Source organism: Zootoca vivipara, chromosome 3 (genome assembly GCF_965207765.1).
Source record: "Zootoca vivipara chromosome 3, rZooViv2.hap1.1, whole genome shotgun sequence".
Classification (NCBI taxonomy): domain Eukaryota; kingdom Metazoa; phylum Chordata; class Lepidosauria; order Squamata; family Lacertidae; genus Zootoca; species Zootoca vivipara.
The window spans coordinates 2,284,184-2,308,676 of record NC_142586.1 but is presented as its reverse complement, the minus strand read 5'-3'; the positions used below and the strand labels follow the sequence as shown (position 1 = coordinate 2,308,676).

Here is a 24,493-nt window from a genome sequence, read left to right as displayed (position 1 = left end):
GGAATGCTCTGTAGCTGTGTGGTTGTAATGTAGCAGTAATCTAAACAGTTTACTTTTTAAAAAGTTTTATTTTAAAAAGAAATCTATCAAAAAACCCATAAATCAAACAGCTAAACTTTAATGCCACATGTTAGCTTATTAGCTATCTCACAATGGTTAAAAACTGTCAAAACATTTTACAGCTCAATTATAATTACTAGTCAAGTCTAAGCATGTAGTGTGTGGGTGTTAACCACATCACAAGTGATGCAAATGCAAAACTCAGCAGTCACAGTGACTTTGCCCTACACTGTTTCAATCAGCATATATACAGATATTGAATCAAGATGTGAGATGTGTACTTGAATAAGTTTATGATCAATTAAGTTTTTATTTTGGTATGAGCTTTCGTGTGCATGCACACTTCTTCAGATACTTCTTCAGATACAGGTATCTGAAGGATACAGGTATTTCGTGCATGCACACGAAAGCTCATACCAAAATAAAAACTTAGTTGGTCTTTAAGGTGCTACTGAAGGAATTTTTTTATTTTGCTTCGACTCAGACCAACACGGCTACCTACCTGTAACTAAGTTTATGATCGTGAACATAAACTTGGTGTTTCTTAATCCAGATTTGATCTAATGTATTTTGCTTAATTGTGATCAGTCAGCTCTTTTTAAACTGTAAGTTCCAGTATAATAAAAAAAGCTTTACTTCTAGATGAGTACATACACTTAGATGCTTTATTAGATAAACAAAAATGTTGGGATGGGTTTTTAATAAGTAACAAGGGAGCAACTCTGTATCTATATATTTACTATGTAAGAGGTCACATGCCATTAAATATTTAAAAACAATTGTGGCCTTTATTGCCTTAGAGCAGGCACTCCCAAACTCGGCCCTCCAGATGTTTTTGAACTACAATTCCCATCTTCCCTGACTACTGGTCCTGTTAGCTAGGGATCATGGGAGTTGTAGGCCAAAACATCTGGAGGGCCGCAGTTTGGGGATAACTGCCTTAGAGCAGCCTTCTCCAGTTTGGTGCCTGACTGGCTGGGGCTGAAGGGTGTTGCAGTTTACCATATTGGGAAAGACTGCACTGGCTGCCAATTAGTTTCTGGGACCAATTCAAAGTGCTGGTTTTGACCTATAAAGCCTTAAATGGCTCAGAACTGCAATACCTCAAGGACTGACCCATACCCTGCAATCATCATCTGAGACTCTTTGTGCACCTCCTCCACAGGAGGTCCAGAGGGTGGCAACACCAGAGTGGGCCTTTTCTGCAGTGGCTCCCTGTTTGTGGGATGCTCTCTCCAGGGAGGCTGGCCTGGCACATTTGTATATCTTCAAGTGCCAGACAAAAACATTCCTCTTCTCCCAGGTCTTTGGCCAATCAAACAATCTACGGCCTTTTAAACTGTGTGTGGATGTACTGTTTTTCTTTGTTACTGTGTTATGTATTTTTGTGTTTTTATATTGTAAACCACCCTGTGATCCTCAGATGAAGAGTGGGATGGAAATTTAATAAATTAAAAATAAAAATAAAAGCATGGGATATGTGTGTGAACCTGTTTCCTTCCTAACGTAAATAAATAAAGCAGATAAAAATCAAGGCTGTTGTTTTGTGCACACAACTTTTTGGATACACAGAGAGTTGACTGTTCACTGAAGGAAGAAGGGAATCTGGGGGCTGTGGGTATGCCATGTGTGCATCAAAACACCTGTTAAGCTCATTAAGGAAAACCAGCACAGCTGGTTTTTAGAATTTAGTGCCAGACATTCATTTAATTTGTGCAGTAAAAGTTTAAAAGATATTCTAAGGCTGCAATACCTGTACTCGGTTACCAAGCAGACATGTGCAAGTGCATGGCTAATAATAGTTGAAGTATGACAGTAAATTGTGCAAAACTGCTGCATTTTAATAAAACTGGTACAGTTTTTGAAACAGGGCTTCAACACTTGTTGTAGTCAAGTCAGTCAATAATCTGTGAGTTCATATACACCAGGCATAGGCAACCTTGGCTCTCCAGATGTTTTGGAACTACACCTCCCATGATCCCTAGCTAACAGGGCCAGTGGTCAGGGATCATGGGAATTGTAGTTCCAAAACATCTGGAGAGCCAAGGTTGCCTGTGCCTGATATACGCTATGTGATGAGTTGTGAAAAGTTCTGCACACAGAAAATATGTTTTTGTTTCTTTTTCTTTCTCTATAAGGTTGCTGCTGGGCTCAAGATCCTGCCTTTCAGTTCCAGTGAAAGGCTCCATAAAGCCCTTATTGCACTTATGCCCAAATCGAGTAATGAAACTTCAAATATTTGTCAAAAATAAATCCACAGGACAAACGACTACCCTTGGGCTTCCTCAAAAGTTAGTCAACTGCTTACTTGGAAGTATGTTCACTATGTCCCCAAGTAAACATGCACATGATTGCAGCCTAGATTCTAGCCAAAATGCATGTCCATACAATGAGACCTGTGACAGGGATAATATTTAAGCAACCATGACATGGTATGTGGCCATTAGCATCTACTCTCATGGCTACATGATTTCCTGGCTCTGAGGCAGGCAGTTGATGCAGGTTGGAGAAATGTTGTATCTACATTAAATTTAAGCTGAGCAAGACATCATGGACACACCATATATAAAAGAACATATTTGTAACATAGGGTTCATCCAGATTGGCTTTTGTGCTGTGTTTCTAGGCCAGGGGTCCCCAGACTTACCGGCGTTTGGGCCGGTTCCCACCACGCCGATCGCGCGGCGGGCCGGAGGACGGGGGAGTGCGCGCCTGTGCGGGCGGGGGAGTGCGCGCCCGTGCGCATGCGCATGGGCGCTTACTGGCGCGGCAGCGCGCTTCCAGGGTGGAAAAAGCGCCGACAATCCGTTGTGCGCATGCGTATGGGCCTCCCCCGACCCGGAAGTGCACCAGAAATGACCTCTTCCGGGTCGGGAGAGGCCCATACGCATGCGCACAAAGGATTTTCGGCGCTTTTTTCCCAACCTGGAAGAGCGCTGCCGCGCTGCGCACCGTAAGAGCGGGCGGCGGGGGTCGTCGCGGGCCGGATTGGCAGGCCAATTGGGCCGCATCCGGCCCGTAGTCTGGGGACCCCTGTTCTAGGCAGAGATAAAGATTTCAAATATCTGTCTGAGTGTTTGTTTTGAAATCCAGATAGTTGTTTTTTACTTCTTAAAAAAATGCAGTTTGATATTGGTTAGGAAAATGTGAAAAAAGCCTGATGGACAGCTTAAGAAAGGTTGAGGCTGGTGTGTGGGAGTACACTTCATTGATTTCCATGCCATTGTTTTGGTTCCCATGAGACTTAATATCAATGAAGCGTGGATAGGATTGGAGTCTTAGAGTCAAAACCTAAGTAAACCCTATTTACTTCAATGGGTCTTACCTTCAAATACTTTGAAGTTATATTCTCTAATGCACCACTTATAACGCAAGATTATACATGTTCCTCTAAGTTAAACAGGACAAGTGCAGCCGTAGGCAGTTAATATATTAAGGTCAGAATCTTATGCACACTTATCTGGGAGTTAGGCCAGAGCAAGCATCTATAAGAGTGCACTTACTTAGAAGTAAAAGTGACTATAATACAAAACATCAGAAAACTAATTGAAAAATGGAAACAATTTGCTAAATATTCTAACAAACGTATATGAACTCATTTTTTATGAATGAAAGCTTATTATAATTAAAAGAATAAAAGAATAGCATAAAATAAATTTTATCTGCATGCAAAGGAACAACTTTCAGTATCAGAAATAGTCTAAAGTGTCTTACATGCAAATAATGTTACATTAATGTATCGAAAGTATCATGAAATAAACTCTTACTATGATTAAACAAAAAAATAAAAAACCCACCCTAGGTATTTCTCAGGTGCAAGGTAAATCCCTTCTCCCACTTTGTCTTAAGAGGCATATTCAGGAAAAATCCCTGTGATTGGTTCTTGTAATTTTCCAAAATATTTAATTAACAAAACCCCTTTTTCAAATTATAAAAAGAGTGATCTCTGTCTCCTATTGTTTATTATAAAGGTTAACACAAATCTATAAGTCACATGACATATTAATGCAATTTTAAAAAGGAAACCATTGCTAATTAAAGTCATTCCCAAAACATAGCATTCAGATCTCTCTACCTGGTATATTTCAGGCTTTATTTATTTTCTCATGTACTTCCTCAGAAAAACTTATTCTCTTTAAGAAAAAAAATGTCACCCACATAAGGACGCTTTCGGCAACTGTGCATCAAGAATCCTCCCACGTTCAACGTCGGCTACATCTGTTGCTCTTTCCCATTGTTGAAAATTCCATCCTTAATCCTATTTGACTTTATTCATGCAAAGGTCATCCTGAATTCAACAAATGGAGGAGCGATAGCAAGCCACTGTTGAACATGGGCAAAATAATTCTGTTGTAGAACATGCAGCTAGCTAACATGCTGGAATTATCTCACGACCATTTGGTTTTATTATGCTGGCTTGCCAACCCTCAAAACTGAACTGCTGAAGAATACAGGAAGATTTTCTGTCTGGCATTACACACAAATAAATAATACTCCTTCTAAAACACTGATTAATTTTTTAGTTTTCATTGCAAGATTTTTCCTTCCCACCCCCACCCCCCAAGAAAGACTGTGTTACCAATGACTACTGGTAACTGCACAAAAAAAAGAAAGAAGGCTATTAAGATTAGAGACGATTAACTATTTTACTTGGATTTCAATTACAGATCAGGCCCAACTCCCTTGCTTGCCACTTCCCACTACGCATATGTAACTAGTTAATCATACTTTTTTAAAAAAATGACAATCCGAAACCTACCCCCAAGTCTTGGTTAATTCATTATTACAGTGAGTCATTCAGAAAACAGACTGGCACAAAGAACTCAAGATTTTAGAGACGACATCATAAACTGTAAAATACTGGATGGCAGGGGTGCCAACCTGAATAAAATATTGGGGGGGGAGGTAAGCCCCATATAAATTGAATATAAGACATGGTGCGCACACACCATGTGAATGGCAATGCCTATTAACTTGGCTCCTATACTGGGTGGTATTTGGTGCTTTTTCTCTTTGCCTTCATTGCACATATAGGTTTCTTTTGGTAAATTTGTACTCGGCCAAAACAAAAGAAGAAAAATCCAGAGGATTACAAAAAAATACCACTTCCAAAAAAGCCCAAAATAGTAACAGAGAGTTTAAATCTATAGGTTTTTTTAGAATGAAAGGATCAATCAATGAAGTGAGGTTAATTTTTTTTGTTTAATTTTACTAATATGCCCATAACTGATTTTGACTTTTTAAAAAACATGTGTTTTACTTCAAGTCAAAAAGCACCTGCCATTTATTAAGGAAAAAGATATTGTAATTCTGGTGCGTATTATTTTATTTTAAAAACAAGCAGAAAATTAACACTCTTCCCTTTCTCCCTGAGTTAAACACTCTGAAACACAGCATATTAAAACACAGTGAATATATATTAGCTATGAAAGAATACTGGAAACAATCAAGTTTTTCATTCAACCTGTTTTTGTCTAGGACAAAAATACTAGAAGCAACTGGCCGTGTAACACTGCTTCTGCGTAACATTCTGCACATGTTGTCTGAACAGCAGTTTGGGGATAAGATGGACAACTGTATCCTGGTAAACAGCGTACAGTGGTACCTCTACTTACAAATTTAATGCGTTCCGAACACACATTTGTAAGTCGAAAAAAATTGTAAGTCGAATCCCATAGGAATGCATTGGGATAAAAAATTCGTAAGTAGAAGCAACCCTATCTAAAAATTCGTAGGTAGAAAAAAATCCTATTTAAACCGCATCCAAGATGGTGGGCGGAGCTCCATTCATAAGTAGAAATATTCGTAAGTAGAGTTATTCGTAAGTAGAGGTACCACTGTATTTAATCTTCTAGTTTCTTTACCATATCAACTCACATACTTCCAAATCCTTCATTTGGATTAAAGCTTGACAAACACAAGCTTCATAATTTCAGATCCACCCATGTATGTTGAAGCCACCCACATATTTTCAATAAATTAGAGGGAAAATAATCCCATGTAATTTTAAGATACATCCAAAAGGAGCCACCTACTATCCTGTCATATACTCTCAAAAGCAACTCATAATATGACCCAGAGATCTGCTTTTTTAAAAAAACAACAACCCCACAACCCTACTGGTATTTCCAAGGCCTTTGGTATACCGTACTTAAAATAACCCTTCTGACTCAGGAATGTCCATCAGTCAATATGTTATACTAATCCTGAGTGCTAGTCATTGTATGCCCTATTTTAATTGCTGCTGCACAAAATTTGGCCACTTTGTATGTCATAACAGGATTATTATCTAGGAGCAGCAGAGTGGCAAGAAACTGTTCAGAACGTCCAGTATATTTCTGGAGTATTGGCAGAATAGGGTCAAAGCGTAAATCTCTATAAAACAAACACTGGAGAAGCATGTAGTCTACAGTTTCAATTTGACCATCCAATAGGATAGAAATAATTTTGTATCATCTGATTTTTGTATAATATCTACAAAGTACTACAAAGTACACAGAACCATTTTATAATGTTCATAGATATTAAAAGAGATTCAGGCTGCAATTTTAACCCCACTTACTTTGCCACATTGAAATCAGTTGGACTTATTTCTAAGTACAGTGGTACCTCAGTTTACGAACTTAATCCGTTCCGGAAGTCCGTTCTTAAACCAAAACTGTTATTAAACCAAGGTGTCTTTCCCTAATGAGGCCTCCCGCCACCGGTTCCCTTCCACCGTTCGGCTTCCGTTCTTAGACCGAGGTAAAGTTTGAAAACTGGGACACTACTTCCAGTTTTGCGGAGTTCGTAAACCGAATAGTTCGTAAACCGAATAGTTCGTAAACAGGGCTGGTTAGGATTGCAGTTTAAACTGTTATGACATTCACAGTTTTTCTTAATTATTGTTTTACTAACTAAATTTAGCATTACAAAATAACAGGGGGGGGGGCACAGCTTAATGGTAGATCCCATGCTTTGCACACAAAATTCTGGCATCTCCAGGTAGGACTGGAAGAGAGTACTGTCTGAAACCCGAAGGTGGCTCAGTTAGTAGGGCAAAAGATTCCTGCATTACAGCGGGGTTCGACTAGATTAGCCTTGTGGTCCCTTCGAACTCTACAATTCTATGATTCTATGAAGTGTGAAAAAACTGCTGCTAGTCAACGTAGATAATACTAAGCTAGATGGACCAATAGACTGTGCATAAAGCAGCTTCCTAATATCTGATCTTATTAGAACAAGAGGAGAACCAGCAAATTATAAGTCTTAGGCTGACATCTCTGCATGTTCCAAGGGCAGAACAGCTGAAGTTCTCAATGAAGGTCTAGATGAGGAATCCTTGGAAAGCAAACTGTAAGATAGCAAGCCTTTGAGAGCAGTGTGAATTTTAAACGATTTGTCTACATTGATTTTCCTTAAGTCCCATCCACTAATCTAATTGTCTCTAATTTATAATTTAATGTAACAGCAATGCAGCAATCAGTGGAGAAAGCAGCAGTCTGAGACACAATTGCTAAAAAGTATATTTCAGTGAAATAAACTGCTCTAATGGTATTTAGGTTTAAATATTCAGAATACTCAACTACGTGTGTAAGCATAAAGGATTTGCCATGTTAAATGACCACCTTCAATTTGTGAAATTGTAGGAAGTCCGAAGTCCCTACCGTCATTAATGAGCGACTCTCAACCCTTCGAATAAAGCTCTCCAAAAACCAACAGGCTACTATTATAAGCGCTTATGCACCAACACTGGATGCCGATGAAGACATTAGAGAAAACCAAGGTGCAAAATGAACACTCAAGCCCTTCCAGATCCCGACTCTTAAGGACCATCTGCTTTCCGAATTCCCTGATAACATCGAGGAACACTGGACCAAGCTAAAAACATCCATTATTGCAGCCTGTGAACAAACTATTGGATAGCAAACCAAGAAACACCAGGACTGGTTTGATGAGAATGACAGTGAGATTGAATGCATGATTGACAAGAAAAGGAAGGCCTTTCAGATCTGGCAAAGAGATAGAAACTGTGCCACTAAGAAAAAAACCTATGCCAATGCTAAGGCTGAGGTTCAAAGAAGAACCAGAGAACTAAAAAAACACCTGGTGGATAAAAAAAGCTCAAGAGATCCAGCACTTAGCCGACACTCATGATGCACAGAGTTTCTTTAAAGCCACAAAGACCACCTGTGGGCCAATAAATCATGGCATATGCCCCCTACGCTCAGCAGAGGGTAACACGCTTCTAAAAGATAAAGAAGCTATTGCACTGCGCTGGAAAGATCATTACCAACATTTCCTTAACTGCAACTCCCCCATAGCTGGGGTGTATGTGACCTCCATATCTTTCTGGTATAATTCCTCTGTGTATTCTTGCCACCTCTTCTTGATGTCTTCTGCTTCTGTTAGGTGCTTTCCACTTTTGTCCTTTATTATGGTAATCTTTGTTTTACCCAGCTGGAATCCTGACCCCATTTACCTGGGAGTACACCCTAATGTATACCTGAAGGAACGTCTCCACCCCCATCATTCAGCCCGGACACTGAGATCCAGAGCCGAGGGCCTTCTGGCGGTTCCCTCATTGCGAGAACTGGGGTTACAGGGAACCAGACAGAGGGCCTTCTTGGTAGTGGCACCCACCCTGTGGAACGCCCTCTCAGCAGATGTCAAGGCAATAAGCAACTATTTTACTTTTAAAAGACAACTGAAGTGCGGCCCTGTTTAGGGAAGTTTTTAATGTTTGATGCTGTACTGTTTTTAATATTTGGTTGGAAGCCGCCCAGAGTGGCTGGGGAAACCCAGCCAGATGGGTGGGGTATAAATAAATTATTATTATTATTATTATTATTATTATTATTGAGTAGCATTTACTTCTGCTCAGACATTGTTAAAAATATTAGAAGCTCTGCAGCTGCTTGACAGCAGCAAGGACTGCTCCCAGATAATTAAAGAATACTTTTCATTTTTGTTTGGATTCTCCCCCCCCCCCCAACAAGTCCATCATCATCTCAGCATGATAGATGATGTACATTTTCTTTTTCTTCTCTTTTCAGGGGGAAAATACATCTTATTCCAAAGAAGAGGATCAAAGAACAAAAATGCAAAATAAATACTTAATGTAAACTAGTATAACAACCACAAACTAGCTGTGTGAGAACGTTACTACTTATGTAGACTTCAGCAGCTTAAAAATAGTAATTTAAATCCAGTGTCACCAAATTAGGCAGCCATCTGTAAGTGGGGAATCTGGTCCTGGTATTAAGAGACAGAGCAGAAAAAGCTAAAATCTCTGGCTAGAGTCACCTTCAAGCAGATTTCATCTGGGACATAAAAAAAGGCAAAACAGCCTGGACAGTACCACCCCTTCCTGTTGCGCATGGGAAAAATGATCAGGGCACAGCCTTTAGCAGCTCTACCATACAGTCTGCCATATTTGCCACACAGCCATTTGGCCTGCTACCACCAGCCACCTAAGTCCGAGGATATGAAACTCTCCCTTTCAGTCACCAGTTATGCCCATGTTCAAATGCTTTTCTATAGCATCAAAGAGGAAATGAAGATGTGCCTTCAGAGTGAAGCAGGATTCTTTGAAATCAGGAAAGCTTTCCTCATCATAGTGATACACTTCATATGCAGCTACGTAGGAGAAATTTTTCTGTGGTGCAATTCCACAGCACAGGTAACTCACTAAATGTGATGATGCAACAATGTGGGCCTTACCCACAGAATTTGTACCCCGCCCCTTGGTGGGGTAAGATTCACATGACTTTTCTTGTCTATGTGGTTGAAGCATTCATACACAGCTCAAGAGTATATGTGCATAATATGTAGTAAAATATATGAGCAGCATTCAAGCTGCAAAGGCCTAAGAAAATAAAAGAGTTTTGATCAGGCACCTGAAACTCAGTAAGGACATGTCCACTCAGCTCCAACCTTGCCACACCCTGTGCTGGTTTCGGTAGGGCAGCTCTGCACTACCACACTAGCCGCCACCACCATTGGTACATTGTTCTCCAAAGGCATGCAAAGAACAAGAGGGCTATATTCAACGTGGAGAGATGCAGGGGGGAAACAGGGATAGTGTCGGTAAATAGCAAGGCAACAAACAGAATGGTAGTACAACCTGAGAAAAAGAAAATTAATTAAAAGTGATGTGTGGAGGGAAGATCAAAAACAACTTGTTAGCCAATGGACATCAAAGCAATCCATTGTATAGGTATATATAATTGGTATATATAATCACCTGCCAGAGGGCTTAAGGGCCTTAGATGACAAGAGTGTTATACCTGCTTAAGCTATACATTAATGACCCATCTAGGCAACTCCAGGTTACTGCAGGAAAGGGGACTCTTAGCTATGAGGTCTTCAGACATGGGAAAGCAGCTGAGTGAGATGACCCCAATCACACTCTGAGTGGCGTGGGGCAGAAGAGGAGGGCAGGTTGTTTACCTCTGGGCTACACTGTCTTTTAGCTCAAAAAGTAGGCAGAACTTCCGATAAGGGGTCCCAGCTCCTGCCAACCTAGCAGTTCAAAAGCACATCAAAGTGCAAGTAGATAAATAGGTACCGCTCCGGCGGGAAGGTAAACGGCGTTTCCGTGCGCTGCTCTGGTTCGCCAGAAGCTGCTTAGTCATGCTGGCCACGTGACCCAGAAAAACTGTCTGTGGACAAAAACCAGCTCCCTCGGCCAGTAAAGCGAGATGAGCGCCGCAACCCCAGAGTCGTCCATGACTTTACCTTTACCTTTATATCCAAAGAGCAATCAAGTCCATCAATATACTTAAGCTCATTTCAATATGATAGAAGTCCAGATCTGCTGACACCTTGAAACCTATGTTGTTCTACCTGTTTCCCTCAGCAGATATCTCTTGGTACAGAGGACGGGTGTGTAAAACTGGACAGATCTTCAGGGTAAGGCACACCTTCTCTTAATACTTGCAGTGCTGCAGTATCAATGTTAGGTTGGTAAATTTCAGAAGCAAACATAATTGTATCCCTGCAAAAATGGTGCTCTAATTAATCTTGCCCATATGAAAAGATTAATTATAGCTTGAAATTGGACCTTGGGGCTGAGTCACACCCTGAATGAATGTAAAAGACTCTTGCAGACAGTGTTCAAGAACAGACAGTAGTTATGTTGCTTTCATCACCTTGGAGTTATGCTGATGCGCAATACAGCTGCAAGTCTTTGAGGACTGCACTGTCCCTTTATCAAAGTGCACAAATGATCTAGAGCCATTTTCCATCTGATAATCTTGATTGAGGTATTACATTATGGTTATATTTTGCATCAGTTTTAATTGTGCAAGAAACATAGTTGCAGTACACTAAAAACTATTTAAACAACAACAAGAACTTTTAAATGAGAAAATATCACCATAGGATTTAGTCCCATTCATAAAATCCATCTTCAGGCTTTGGTGCTATTATAAAGTTATGGTATTCCCAGAGTGTCTCTGCGGAAGACACAAGGTGCCAACTCTCTCCCCATGTCTACTCTGACAACACCTAATATAGGATCTAATAATGTAATCCACAACATCAGAGGTTCATTTGCCTGCTCATTTTACAGTGTGATATATGCTAGCAATGTCATTATGCATTCTATGTAGGACAAACAGTCTAGTCTCTATATACAAAAGAATAAACAGAAACAGATACAAATTTGAAAGCAGGAATGGCAATATTCAAAAACCAGTAGGGCAATATTTCAACCTCCAAGGACACTCTATAAGAATGGCCATCCCCATAGCAAAGGGATGTCAAGAGACTGACAATGTATTAAAAGGTTCGATGCTATTGTTGTTGTTGTTTAGTCGTTTAGTCGTGTCCGACTCTTCGTGACCCCATGGACCAGAGCACGCCAGGCACTCCTGTCTTCCACTGCCTCCCGCAGTTTGGTCAAACTCATGTTCGTAGCTTCGAGAACACTGTCCAACCATCTTGTCCTCTGTCGTCCCCTTCTCCTAGTGCCCTCAATCTTTCCCAACATCAGGGTCTTTTCCAAGGATTCTTCTCTTCTCATGAGGTGGCCAAAGTATTGGAGCCTCAGCTTCAGGACCTGTCCTTCCAGGGAGCACTCAGGGCTGATTTCCTTAAGAATGGATAGGTTTGATCTTCTTGCAGTCCATGGGACTCTCAAGAGTCTCCTCCAGCACCATAATTCAAAAGCATAAATTTTTCGGCAATCAGCCTTCTTTATGGTCCAGCTCTCACTTCCATACATCACTACTGGGAAAACAATAGCTTTAACTATACGGACCTTTGTTGGCAAAGTGATGTCTCTGCTTTTTAAGATGCTGTCTAGGTTTGTCATTGCTTTTCTCCCAAGAAGCAGGCGTCTTTTAATTTCGTGACTGCTGTCACCATCTGCAGTGATCAAGGAGCCCAAGAAAGTAAAATCTCTCACTGCCTCCATTTCTTCCCCTTCTATTTGCCAGGAGGTGATGGGACCAGTGGCCATGATCTTGGTTTTTTTGATGTTGAGCTTCAGACCATATTTTGTGCTCTCCTCTTTCACCCTCATTAAAAGGTTCTTTAATTCCTCCTCGCTTTCTGCCATCAAGGTTGTGTCATCTGCATATCTGAGGTTGTTGATATTTCTTCCGGCAATCTTAATTCCGGCTTGGGATTCATCTAGTCCAGCCTTTCGCATGATGAATTCTGCATATAAGTTAAATAAGCAGGGAGACAATATACAACCTTGTCGTACTCCTTTCCCAATTTTGAACCACTCAGTTGTTCCATATCCAGTTCTAACTGTAGCTTCTTGTCCCACATAGAGATTTCTCAGGAGACAGATGAGGTGATCAGGCACTCCCATTTCTTTAAGAACTTGCCATAGTTTGCTGTGGTCGACACAGTCAAAGGCTTTTGCATAGTCAATGAAGCAGAAGTAGACGTTTTTCTGGAACTCTCTAGCTTTCTCCATAATCCAGCGCATGTTTGCTATTTGGTCTCTGGTTCCTCTGCCCTTTCGAAATCCAGCTTGCACTTCTGGGAGTTCTCGATCCACATACTGCCTAAGCCTGCCTTGTAGAATTTTAAGCATAACCTTGCTAGCGTGTGAAATGAGCGCAATTGTGCGGTAGTTGGAGCATTCTTTGGCACTGCCCTTCTTTGGAATTGGGATGTAGACTGATCTTCTCCAATCCTCTGGCCATTGCTGAGTTTTCCAAACTTGCTGGCATATTGGGTGTAGCACCTTAACAGCATCATCTTTTAAAATTTTAAATAGTTCAGCTGGAATATCATCACTTCCACTGGCCTTGTTATTAGCAGTGCTTTCTAAGGCCCATTTGACTTCACTCTCCAAGATGTCTGGCTCAAGGTCAGCAACCACACTACCTGGGGTGTACGAGACCTCCATATCTTTCTGGTATAATTCCTCTGTGTATTCTTGCCACCTCTTCTTGATGTCTTCTGCTTCTGTTAGGTCCTTACCACTTTTGTCCTTGATTATGGTAATCTTTGTACGAAATGTTCCTTTCATATCTCCAATTTTCTTGAACAGATCTCTGGTTTTCCCCATTCTATTGTTTTCCTCTATTTCTTTGCATTGCTCATTTAAGAAGACCCTCTTGTCTCTCCTTGCTGTTTTTTGGAAATCTGCATTCAGTTTCCTGTATCTTTCCCTATCTCCCTTGCATTTTGCTTGCCTCCTCTCCTCCGCTATTTGTAAGGCCTCGTTGGATAGCCATTTTGCTTTCTTGCATTTCCTTTTCCTTGGGATGGTTTTCGTTGCTGCCTCCTGTATAATGTTACGAGCCTCCATCCATAGTTCTTCAGGCACTCTGTCCACCAAATCTAAATCCTTAAACCTGTTCCTCACTTCCACTGTGTATTCATAAGGGATTTGATTCAGATTGTATCTTACTGGCCCAGTGCTTTTTCCTACTTTCTTCAGTTTAAGCTGGAATTTTGCTATAAGAAGCTGATGATCTGAGTTACAGTCAGCTCCAGGTCTTGTTCGATGCTATTATTATTACTTGTTCGATGCTATTATTATTACTATTATTTCTACAGTACTATTAAAAAATCACACCAGATGTTAGGGTGTCTGTCTTATCAACAACTGTTTCTCTCGCTCTAAATGGCCAGTTAATAGTGTAATTAGAAGCATTTTTTACTTTCTGTATTCAATTTCCTTCTGAGCTCTTGGTTTACAATTCTTTCTTATCCCCCATACAGCTGTAACTCAGGATAACATTTCATGTATATGATGGACTATACTGCAGTACACACAAGTTTATGGTATAATACCCAAGTTAGTTTTTAAGGTTCCACAAGACTTTTTTTTGCTTTGTCTATATGACTGTGTGCTTGGGTGTGTATGCTTTCTTCCAAAAAGAACAGCAAACACCTCCTTCTCCAGCACCATGCAACCGCTTTTGAAAGAAAGAAAGAAAACCCTGCACCTACCCAGCAGGTAACATTGAGGTAGTCGCATGGTTCTCTGGCTAGTTTAATTTTGGTGTGGGGAAGAGGATCTGCACATGGGTTCATATAGTCACCCAAACTTCAAGATCTTAACCCACTGGCAGAGGAAGGGGGTGCGGTAGGTGCGGCTTACCCTGGGTATCATCACTGAGGGGGGGTGACATTGCCGCGCCGCCCACCTGTGATGCTCGCCACGGCCACCACCCCCCAGGATGCTTGCCCTGCCCCCATGTGCAGCTAGCCCCGCCCCCGGGGACTTAGCATGTGCCGGAGCAGCTAGCTCTGCCTCTGCCTTAAGCTCAGCTCTACTTGTCTGCATTGGTAGATAAGGAGGGAAAGGCCAGCTTGAATAACATGCTCCAGAGGATAGTCTGATACACAGCTCCACCTTTTTGAAATGAATGGAGCCTGACACCATAAGAAAGTCGAGCGGTAACATTTACAGCATGTTTAAACAACTTACTTATAATTTAAGACTGACAAGGAAAATATGTATGTCAGGGGGAAAGACAAATGAAAGCCAAGATAGCACACTAATGGATTGTACAAGTAGTTTTTCAGTAATGAAAGGGTATACTTCAAATCCATTTTTAACTCAATCTCATACTACTTTGAAGTAATGGGATCTATTTTTTAAAACTCTGTGTAGGATTTCAGCCTGCACCTGCTCCTATCAAAGGTTCTGAGAACACTGTGAGAAACATTTATTTGGCACATGCCTATAGGATAATACTCCCATGATTATCTATTGACTAATACTCTCACCTACTCTTTCAGATGAGTAAACTCATTCAGATGAGTATTATAGTTACTGGATCACAAAGTTAATATGTCCAGAGTTATTGTAGGAAAGGTTTTTAAAAAGAAAAAGAAACCTGAGTTTTACAAATATGAATCCACTATGCCATAAGGCTAAGCCAAACAATGCCTTCGAGACAATGAGCAAGTGTGCAGAATAGGGCCTTGGCCCTGCTGCTTCACCACTAGAAGACTTTTCTGAAAGAAGACTTGCAGTAATGTACTTGCTAAGAACCAGGCTGCAATTTGCCTATTAAAGGATAAGAACTGTTACCGTTTACTGAATTAATCTGACCTTAATCGGTTAATAAAGGTGACAGAATACGAAACTATTTACACCTCAACATATTTGTGCACCAATATGAACACAAATGTGAACACCAGCATTTCTCCAACATTAATACAGCTTGAATTTCATTTTAGACCTGTTCTCGCTCTCCCAATGGAAGTAGTGTGTACACAAACAAACAAACAAACCCACGGAGAAGGGCTAAACATCTTGCTAAGTAATTTGAGACTTCTCACGGTGAGCCAGGTTAAGAACCTGGTAAGAATTAGGTAAACTAATGATTAGTTTACCTAATTGGGGTGGTCAGAATTAATTATAAAGTAATAAGATGTATTAAGGGAAGCAGTCGTTCCTGGGCAATTTCCCTTAAAACAAAAAAGAGCAAACCCCACTTGTACTAAAAATGAACAGCTGGAGCATAAAGAACCTAGAAAAGTCCTCATTTCTGGTACTGAAATTACTGCAGGCTTAGTGTTGAAGCAATTTAACCATGAACTGGAGCTATTGCAAGGCAATTTGCTCTCTGGGAATATCTTGCTCTTTGACTCTGAATGCTTCTTATGGGAGCCCACCTTCTTCTGTTGGAAGTAGCCCAGAGTGGCTGGGGCAACCCAGTCAGATGGGCGGGGTACAAATATAAGAATAAGAAAAGCTGAGTTCGGGTAGAAGGGCCATGGTGCACACAAGGGAACCTGCTTTAGTCTTACACCTCTGCATTCTCAGACTGCTGCACTGGCATGGCATTTCAAAATTGCCACAATAAGTGTGACAGCAGAAGACCACCCAGATGGCAATGGGATTCTGAGCCTCTGGTGGAGGATTTGACCCCCAAGAGTAAAGGAAGTAGTTAAAGAAAACAGAATACAAACTTCTAGTAGCACCTTAGAGACCAACTAAGTTTGTCATTGGTATGAGCTTTCGTGGGCTTGTTTTTTTATTTTGTTACAAAATTCTAGTTACAGGTAGGTAGCCACGTTGGTCTGATGTAGTCGAAACAAAATTTTAAAATTCCTTCCAGTAGCACCTTAGAGACCAACTAAGTTTGTCATTGGTATGCGCTTTCGTGTGCATGCACACTTCTTCAGATCTGAAGAAGTGTGCATGCACATGAAATCTCATAGAATACAAAATGCTGACTAAAGTAGCCCTAACTGCAATATACAGACACTGTCCTTGTCCCAATTCTGAAAAGCAGTAATGACCATGTATGGAATATTAAGATCTGTCTCATGCCTTCTGTCTCAAAAATGCCTTCTGAACCAGAAGGGAAGGGAGACGGTCTTGGGCCTGTCACCATTTGGCCAAGGAAAAATCCCTATTGTCTCTAATCAAACATTCCCCCACCCCAGCCCTTGTCAAACTAGAACTTGAGCAGGCATTCTCAGTCAGGTAAACAGATTTTTAAAAATATATATCCCTGTCATACATCCTCAGTCTCTGCCAATACCAGATTTAAGTGGCCATTTCTTATCTTATGGTCTTGGCAATATTGTTATTTTCCCTAATCTCAATCAGAAACCAGGTGAGATGCTTCAGCTTTATCACAGAAAGTCCACTGCAAACAAAACTGAATGTAAGTGCTTCAACAGAACATTTTTAAAACAACAAAAAAACCCCTGTAATTCTGCACTGTGAGTGCCAGTCCAGAAGGCTATTTGCTGCATTTAACATGCTGATCAACTTCTACCTGGGTAGGCTTCTGGCATCGGCCTTTCTTCTTTGCGTACGAGAATTGAGGAAATGGCAAGATCAGCCCTTGAGGGACAGGGAGTCATCAGCAACTTCTCTGCCTAATTAAATAGTGGTTTGATAGATGTGACAAGGAGTTCCATTCAGCTTTTTACTGAAATGATGATAACTAAAATACAGGGCCCTTAAGGGCAGCTATAAGTTTTAAGAGGGGTCTGGAGGCCACGCCGAAAGATTTCCCCCCGCTCTCTTTTACTTTCCGGTCTCAAAACAAAAAGCACAATATATAATTGATATATTTTTCCCAAAGAGGCTCCATTTAATGGGGGGAAAGCTAGGTCAAATAAAAACTGTTGAAAAGAAATGGTAAATACAACTGTTTCCTGTATTAAATTCCCTGTAATACTATTGCACATAGTTTTCACTTTTATCTAATCACCTGTTAAATAATTGCTACAGTCTTTCATTTGTTCCCCTTTTTCTTAAAATAAAGTTTTCTTGATTTCCAATATATAACAAAAGATACCAAAAAGAAAAAAATGCAAATACAAAACCCCAACTTATTCCCTTCCCCTCTCCAGAATGGATCTGTCTATTTAAGTTTGCCAAAGTCTAGTTGTGATTTTGGTGGTTGCCATTCTTCAGGGTTATCAGTAAAGTATTTTATAAAATTCATTTGCTAAAGCACTATGGCAGCCCATTTCTCATGATTTGAAGAACAATAGGATCATGAGCAAAACGAATCATTGTCTAATAAAAATCCACTCTTTCCAAGACACTTTATAAAGCAGGAGCATATTCACTTGAGGAATGAGTCTTTCTAATTCTTCAAGCACTGACTACCACACCTTAGAACCAGTAAATTTACTTGAAGTAAGAACAAATGAATCTCATTTCACGAGAAAAGGGATAACACAACATGTCACAGATATGCTAAACAATACGTGAAATGAAAATCCTTCTTTTAAAAAAAATCATTTTATGTGTTATTGTTTCATTTGTAAATCACCTCAAGGTTTTAAAAATGATTAATAAATTAAGTGTAAGAATAACAGAAACAAGAACGTGAAAACAGAGCAGATGATTTAAATAGACAAATATATGGAGATTTCCTCAATCTGCACAAGTTATTTTGCTCATAGAAGCTTCTTGGTTTACAATATGATCCAGTCTAAACAGTAACAAATATAGTACAGTGGTACCTCGGTTTAAGTACACAATTGGTTCCGGAAGTCTGTACTTAACCTGAAGCGAACTTAACCTGAAGCGAACTTTCCCATTGAAAGTAATGGGAAGTGGATTAATCCGTTCCAGACGGTCCGCGGAGTACTTAAATTGAAGCGTACTTAACCTGAAGCGAACTTTCCCATTGAAAGTAATGGAAAGTGGATTAATCCGTTCCAGACGGGTCCGCGGAGTACTTAAACTGAAAGTACTCAAACCGAAGCGTACTTAAATCAAGGTATGACTGTAATTCAAATTTGTTTGTATTCCATCAATTTTTGAAGTATATACAAACCATAAACTTATTAAGTTATAGATAGATAGATAATAAACTTTATTTGCAAAGCCAACGGCCATAGCAACAAAATACATGCAATATAAAATTAAAAACAACAAGGATAAAAAGATCATATGATTATGATTGTTGATTAAAAGGAGGCCCTTAGTCTCATTTCACCCTCGATAAATCTGGCAACTTTTGTTGTTCTCTGGTCATTTTGATCTGATAGAAGAAAGAACAACGTGGCCTCAGTTGGGCGGCCTGGGATAGTTAGAAGTAGGGGTGTAATGAGATCGAGCCGCAAGTCTTTGTAGAGAGGACATGACAGAAGGATGTGCGCTACTGTTTCTGTGTTGCCGATTCCACAGGGACAGAGTCGTTTTTCTGCTGGAATCTTTTGAAATCTGCCCTCGAGTACGGCGGAGGGCAGCACATCCAATCTGGCTAATGTAAAAGCACGTCTGAATTTTGAGATGGTTAGTTTATACAGATATCGTGGCAGGGGTTCCAGCTGGGAGGGGGAAAAGAAGGTAAACCAAGGGCAGGATTTCTTTATGATGGCCAGGTTGTTCTGTTGCTCAAGGTCTTTTAGGCGCTGTCCAATTAGCCTTTTTGCATTGGTATGGCCCATCATAAGGAGCTGCTGTGGATGGAGTCCGCAGGAAATGAGTTTTTGGTGCACTAGTTTGGACCACGCACTTTTATGAGAGTCCTGTAACACTAGAGGCAGTAGGCCGGACAGATTTAAATTTAAGCGGAGCCAGTAGTTCAGTGTTCTTTGCCAGGATCGGGTTTCTACAGAGGGCAGGCTTGCTTCCAGGCGTAAGGCAGCATTTGGGACACATGGAGGAACTGCAAAAATCTGTCTTAAGAATTTAGATTGAACAGTTTCGAGAATTCTGCAGTGATTGCCCGTCCAAATTTGGGCCCCATAGAGTATCTGGGCCAGCGGTTTGGCCTGAAAGACTTCGAGGGCTGCTGGAATGTATTTGCGGCCCTTCGTGTGAAAAAAGCGGGATAACATCTTTACGCTTTGGGTTGCTTTTTCTTTGACCCATTTTTGGTGTACGTCCCAGAGTCCTGATGCCTGAAAGACTATGCCCAGATATTTAAAGGCTTTAACTTGCTCAATTAAGTGATTGTCCATGCTCCATCTATGTGATCGATGTTTCCTGGCGAAGACCAAAACTTTGGTTTTCTGATGGTTTACCGCCAACTGCTCTCTCTTGCAATATGCTGAAAATTCTCATAGCAGCCTTTTGAGGCCTATTTTTGTTCTAGACAGGAGGACTGTATCGTCAGCATATAGAAGGACTGAAATTGGTTTGGTGGCCAACCTGGGGGCATGGAATTCCGGCGCTGTTAAGGTTTTGATCATATCATTGATGTATAGATTGAATAAGGCTGGGGCCAGAATACATCCTTGCTTAACTCCTCTAGAGGCGGATATAGGCCCTGTAAGATGGCCATTTGTGGAAGATCTAACATACAACGTAGTTTCATTATATAGGCAATTGATCAAGAAAAGTAGTCTTTTATCTATAGTGGAAGTGTTCAATTTGGCCCAGAGTCTGACACGAGAAATGGAGTCGAAAGCAGCCTTGAGATCTATAAAGGCTGCATATAAAACCCCACGGGTTTTTTTAGCGTATTTCTCAATGAGGTGGGCCAGGACAAAGCAGTGGTCTATAGTAGTTCTGCCCTGCCTGAAGCCCGCTTGCTCCTCGGCCAAAATAGCCTCCTCTTCCAACCAGCTGCTTAGTTTGAAGTAAAGATGTTTTGTGTATAGTTTGCTGGGAATATAGAGAAGGCTGATTGGTCTGTAACTTGCTGGGTTCGATGTGGGACCGTTTTTGTATATTGGGATGATTATCGCCGTTGCCCATTCTTTGGGGAAAAGACCTGTAGAATCAATGAGAGAGAAGAGTTTTGCGAGCAGTGGAGCCCACCACCCGGCATTGGTCTTCAAAAATTCTGCTGGGATATAGTCAATGACAGGGGCCTTGTTATTTCTTAGCAGGGCGATCAGTTTCTCAATCTCCTCTTTTGATACTGGTGGCCATTGTGGTAGAGCCTCAAGTTGAGCACTTAGCATGTTAGTCTTGGCTTCCTCGTCATGGAATAGTGATTGGAAATGATGGGCCCATGCCTGAGGTTCTACAGTGCAGATGGGACCATTACACTCCTGATTCGTTAAGCGGGAAATTGTGCGCCAGAAGCATTTCTCATGAGAGGCCTTAACTAGGCTTTGCCATGCAATTCGATCTGCATCTAGTTTTTTCATCTTTAATAGCCGTTTGTAGTTCCGTCTGATGGATATGAATGCGGAAAAATGGGAGGAAGCCCCCGTATTCCTATATTTACGGTAAGTCATTCTCACAAGCTTCCTAATTTGTTTACACTCTGCGTCAAACCAGCTTGCTTGGTCTGTGTCCCTTCTAGTGGCCGAGTTCTGTGTCTCAGATGAAAGATGTATTTTTAGCTTGTCTGAGAGTAACTTAAACAGCTCTAGGGCCTTTGGCGCTGAGTCGACCGAGACAATGGCGGAGTGTATGTTCCTTAGGTCCACTGAGTGAAGAAGAAGGCTTAAATCTGTGTTCAGCTTAGGGGACCATTTAATTCTTTTGGGGGCCGGAGTGCCCAAATTCCCTGTGGGGATATATTGTAGTTTGGGAGTATGTTTCCCAAAAGGCTGGCCATCAAGCACTAAGATTAAATGAAGGTGGTCACTCTCGATGTTGTGACCCACTTGGAACTTAATGACGAGGCTGTATGCAAATCTTGAGATTAAGATGTAATCTATGACACTTCCGCCCACTTTGGAGAAGTGTGTAAATTCCCCAGGATGGTCTCCTTCTTTAAAGCCATTTAGAATCTGTAAATCCCTCCGTTTCGCAATTTGGGCTAGGCAAAGCCCTGAGAGGTTACATCTTTGATCTTTAGAAAGGCGAATACCGTCTGTGTCTATCTGGTTATCATGGTCCAGGAACTGATTAAAGTGCTTGTATAAGCGATCATCATCTGGTCCCATTCGAGCATTGAAGTCTCCTCCGATTACAATAGGCGCAGTTGGATGAGAGGACTCAAGGGGTTCTAAAAAAGCCTCTAAGTCGGCCCATGCAGTTTTGATAACCGATTTTTTTTGGCAAGGGGGGGAGATAGACATTGACCAAAACCAAGGAGGCTCTCTTAAAATTGAGTAGAACGGCCATCACTAGAGACTTACAACTGGTTAGGGGTGTTATAGAGTGCTCTAAATTTGTGGAGACAAAGCAAGCTAAGCCTCCACAGGGTCTGCCTCCTCTCAGGGATGGAGTAGCGGGTATGGAATGGGTGCTGAAACCATTGATCAATATGGGGTCACAGTGCCATGTCTCCTGGAGGAGGATAATATCAAACTGTTTGAGAAAGGATAATATATGCTGGTTATTTTTCTTAGACCTCCAACCCGCTATGTTCCAGGATAGTAGCTTCAGGCACCTGTCCCTCAGCAACAATGGTTTGCCTATTCTACCCTGTCCATCAGCCCGTTCATATCTAAAAAAACGCTCCCATTGATTTTATCTATGGGCGTGTGTTTGCATCGTTCCGATATCATCGGCAGCTTAGGGGAGGGGTTTATTAAGTTATAGCATTTAATAGTTTCATACGCTTAAAAATTTATAGATTTGTGGCATTTGGCTCTACAAACAATGCAGAAAATATATTTTGAAATTAAGATGTCCTGAATTTCCTAGCAGGATGTGCTTGGCACCTGACTCAAATGGTTTCTTTCTTAAACTTGTCTTTTCTTTCTCATAGTGAAAAGCTCATTTATTAAAAAAAGAAAAAATATTTCTGTCTATCTGTGCTCCTAAGCATAGTTATTCTGAAGTAAGTCCCGCTATGCTCAATGGGGCCAATTCCAATATCAGTGCACACAGGACTGCTTTAGGGTGTATAGTTTCATACTACTTTAACAGAAAAGCTTTGCAAAATTTTCTATTCATTAAATATATCTTCACATGATTTGTGGTTCATGTTCAGAGCTATCTGCAGAAACAAGTCATGCATATTCTGGGGGGACATAGTACAACTACTTGGGCCAGCTGTGTACTTATGTAACCATTGAAGCTTTAAAAATCTTGGCTCTGCCCATGCAGAGTGAAGATAATCTGAGGCTCTATAGCCAAATGCAGGGGTGTAGGAAGAGGGGGCGATGGGAGCGTGCTGCCCCGGGCAGCGTGATCCCGGTAGGGCGCCATTGTGGCTGTCCCCGCCCCCAGAAAGCGCACCACGCCCCTCCAGGCAGTGCGCCACGCCCCCAGAACACACGCCACGCCCATGTGGGCGGCACGCCCCGTCCCCGCCTGCCACTTATGTACTAACAGAGAAGGATACTGTGTGTGAAATACAATAAGCATTTATAAACAATGGCAACATGGTAGTTACATACCTTGGGAGAAGAGGAAAGCTCCTTCCGTGCACAAATAGCTGACTTGATCTCACTTGTTTCCACTTCTGTCTTTGGTGAGAGAATTGGTGGTTCAGGAGCTTTTCTTCTCCTCTTCCTTTCCATTTCTTGTAGCGGAGTAACTTGGCTATTAAAAGCAGAACTTGATTTTGGTTCATAAAATGGATTTGATCTAATTAAAAAAGGGAAATGAATTTATTTGCATTTTCAACACAATTTTTAGAAGGCAATTGTTTTTACAAGTGATTCAAAACTCATTTGATTTTTGAAACAACAAAGCCATGGCCTCACTGATTGTGCCGCTATTTCACCACCACTCCAAAAAAAAAAAAAAACAAATCATAAAGTCCCTAGACCCTGAAGAGTGAAAGCATGCCTACTGCTAACAAACAGAATATCCAGAACTAAGCAATCTGCAGCCACCAGATTCAAAGGATCTACATGGGCCTCTTATTAATTTATTTATTGACATTTATATACCACTTGATTGTTTTAAAAAACACCTCACGGCAGTTTACAAAAAGATAAAACAAGAAAATCAAGGGGGGGGGACAACACAACAATTGTTTAAAACATAGTTAAAATACCGAACAGTTTAAAATTCACATTGATTATTAATTAAAGAACCTTACTTTTGTCTGAAGAGTGTAGTTTCAATATACATATAAATTAATACATCAAGGATCTCTTTTACTTACATAATAATGGAAGACTGAATGGAAATGTAATATGATAACATATGGTGCAATATTATACATGTCTATTCAGAAACCTGTCCAGTGAGGCTTAATCCTGGGTAGAATCCTAAATGGTAGAATCCTAAACTTGCTTAATATGGAATGCCTCACTGAATTGGAGCTTACTTATGACTAGACACGTGTAGGATCACACTGCACCTGTTACATACACAATGAACATACACACAAACAAGTACACGTGCACAAAACCCTTTCCGGCTAAATGTTCCATTAGTTTGTATTTTTATTGTGTGGGCTAATGTACTGAGCCTAGGAAAGATTAGAATGATTTTTTGAGGTTACCTGTAGGCCCCCCTCCTTGGTAGCTACAGTTTAGTGGTTTGGCAAGGAAGATGTGGTTGTACTCTAGCATGTAGTACGATTGTTGCAGCCTGCCTGCTTTTTTCTTACCAATTACAGGAAAAAGAGGAAAGAGAAAACTGCTAAGTTTGGTGATTAGGTTGATTGAAGAGCCTGATGTTTCCCTGATCTACTCAAACATTATTGATTAGGGTACCTAATCTCATATTTATGTTGTTGTT

The 24,493-nt window shown here is 40.8% G+C and overlaps 1 protein-coding gene across 5 annotated transcripts in view; it reads right to left on the bottom strand.

Annotated features, from left to right (window-relative positions):
• The window catches only part of EHBP1 (EH domain binding protein 1), a 282,002-nt gene that overhangs the window by 126,488 nt on the left and 131,021 nt on the right, over positions 1-24,493 (bottom strand). For all 5 annotated transcript variants that reach the window (XM_035110449.3, XM_035110450.3, XM_088665495.1 and 2 more), the window contains one exon: positions 23,197-23,386. In XM_035110449.3, the coding sequence (XP_034966340.3) occupies positions 23,197-23,386 (190 nt within the window). The remainder of the gene's footprint in view (positions 1-23,196; positions 23,387-24,493) is intronic.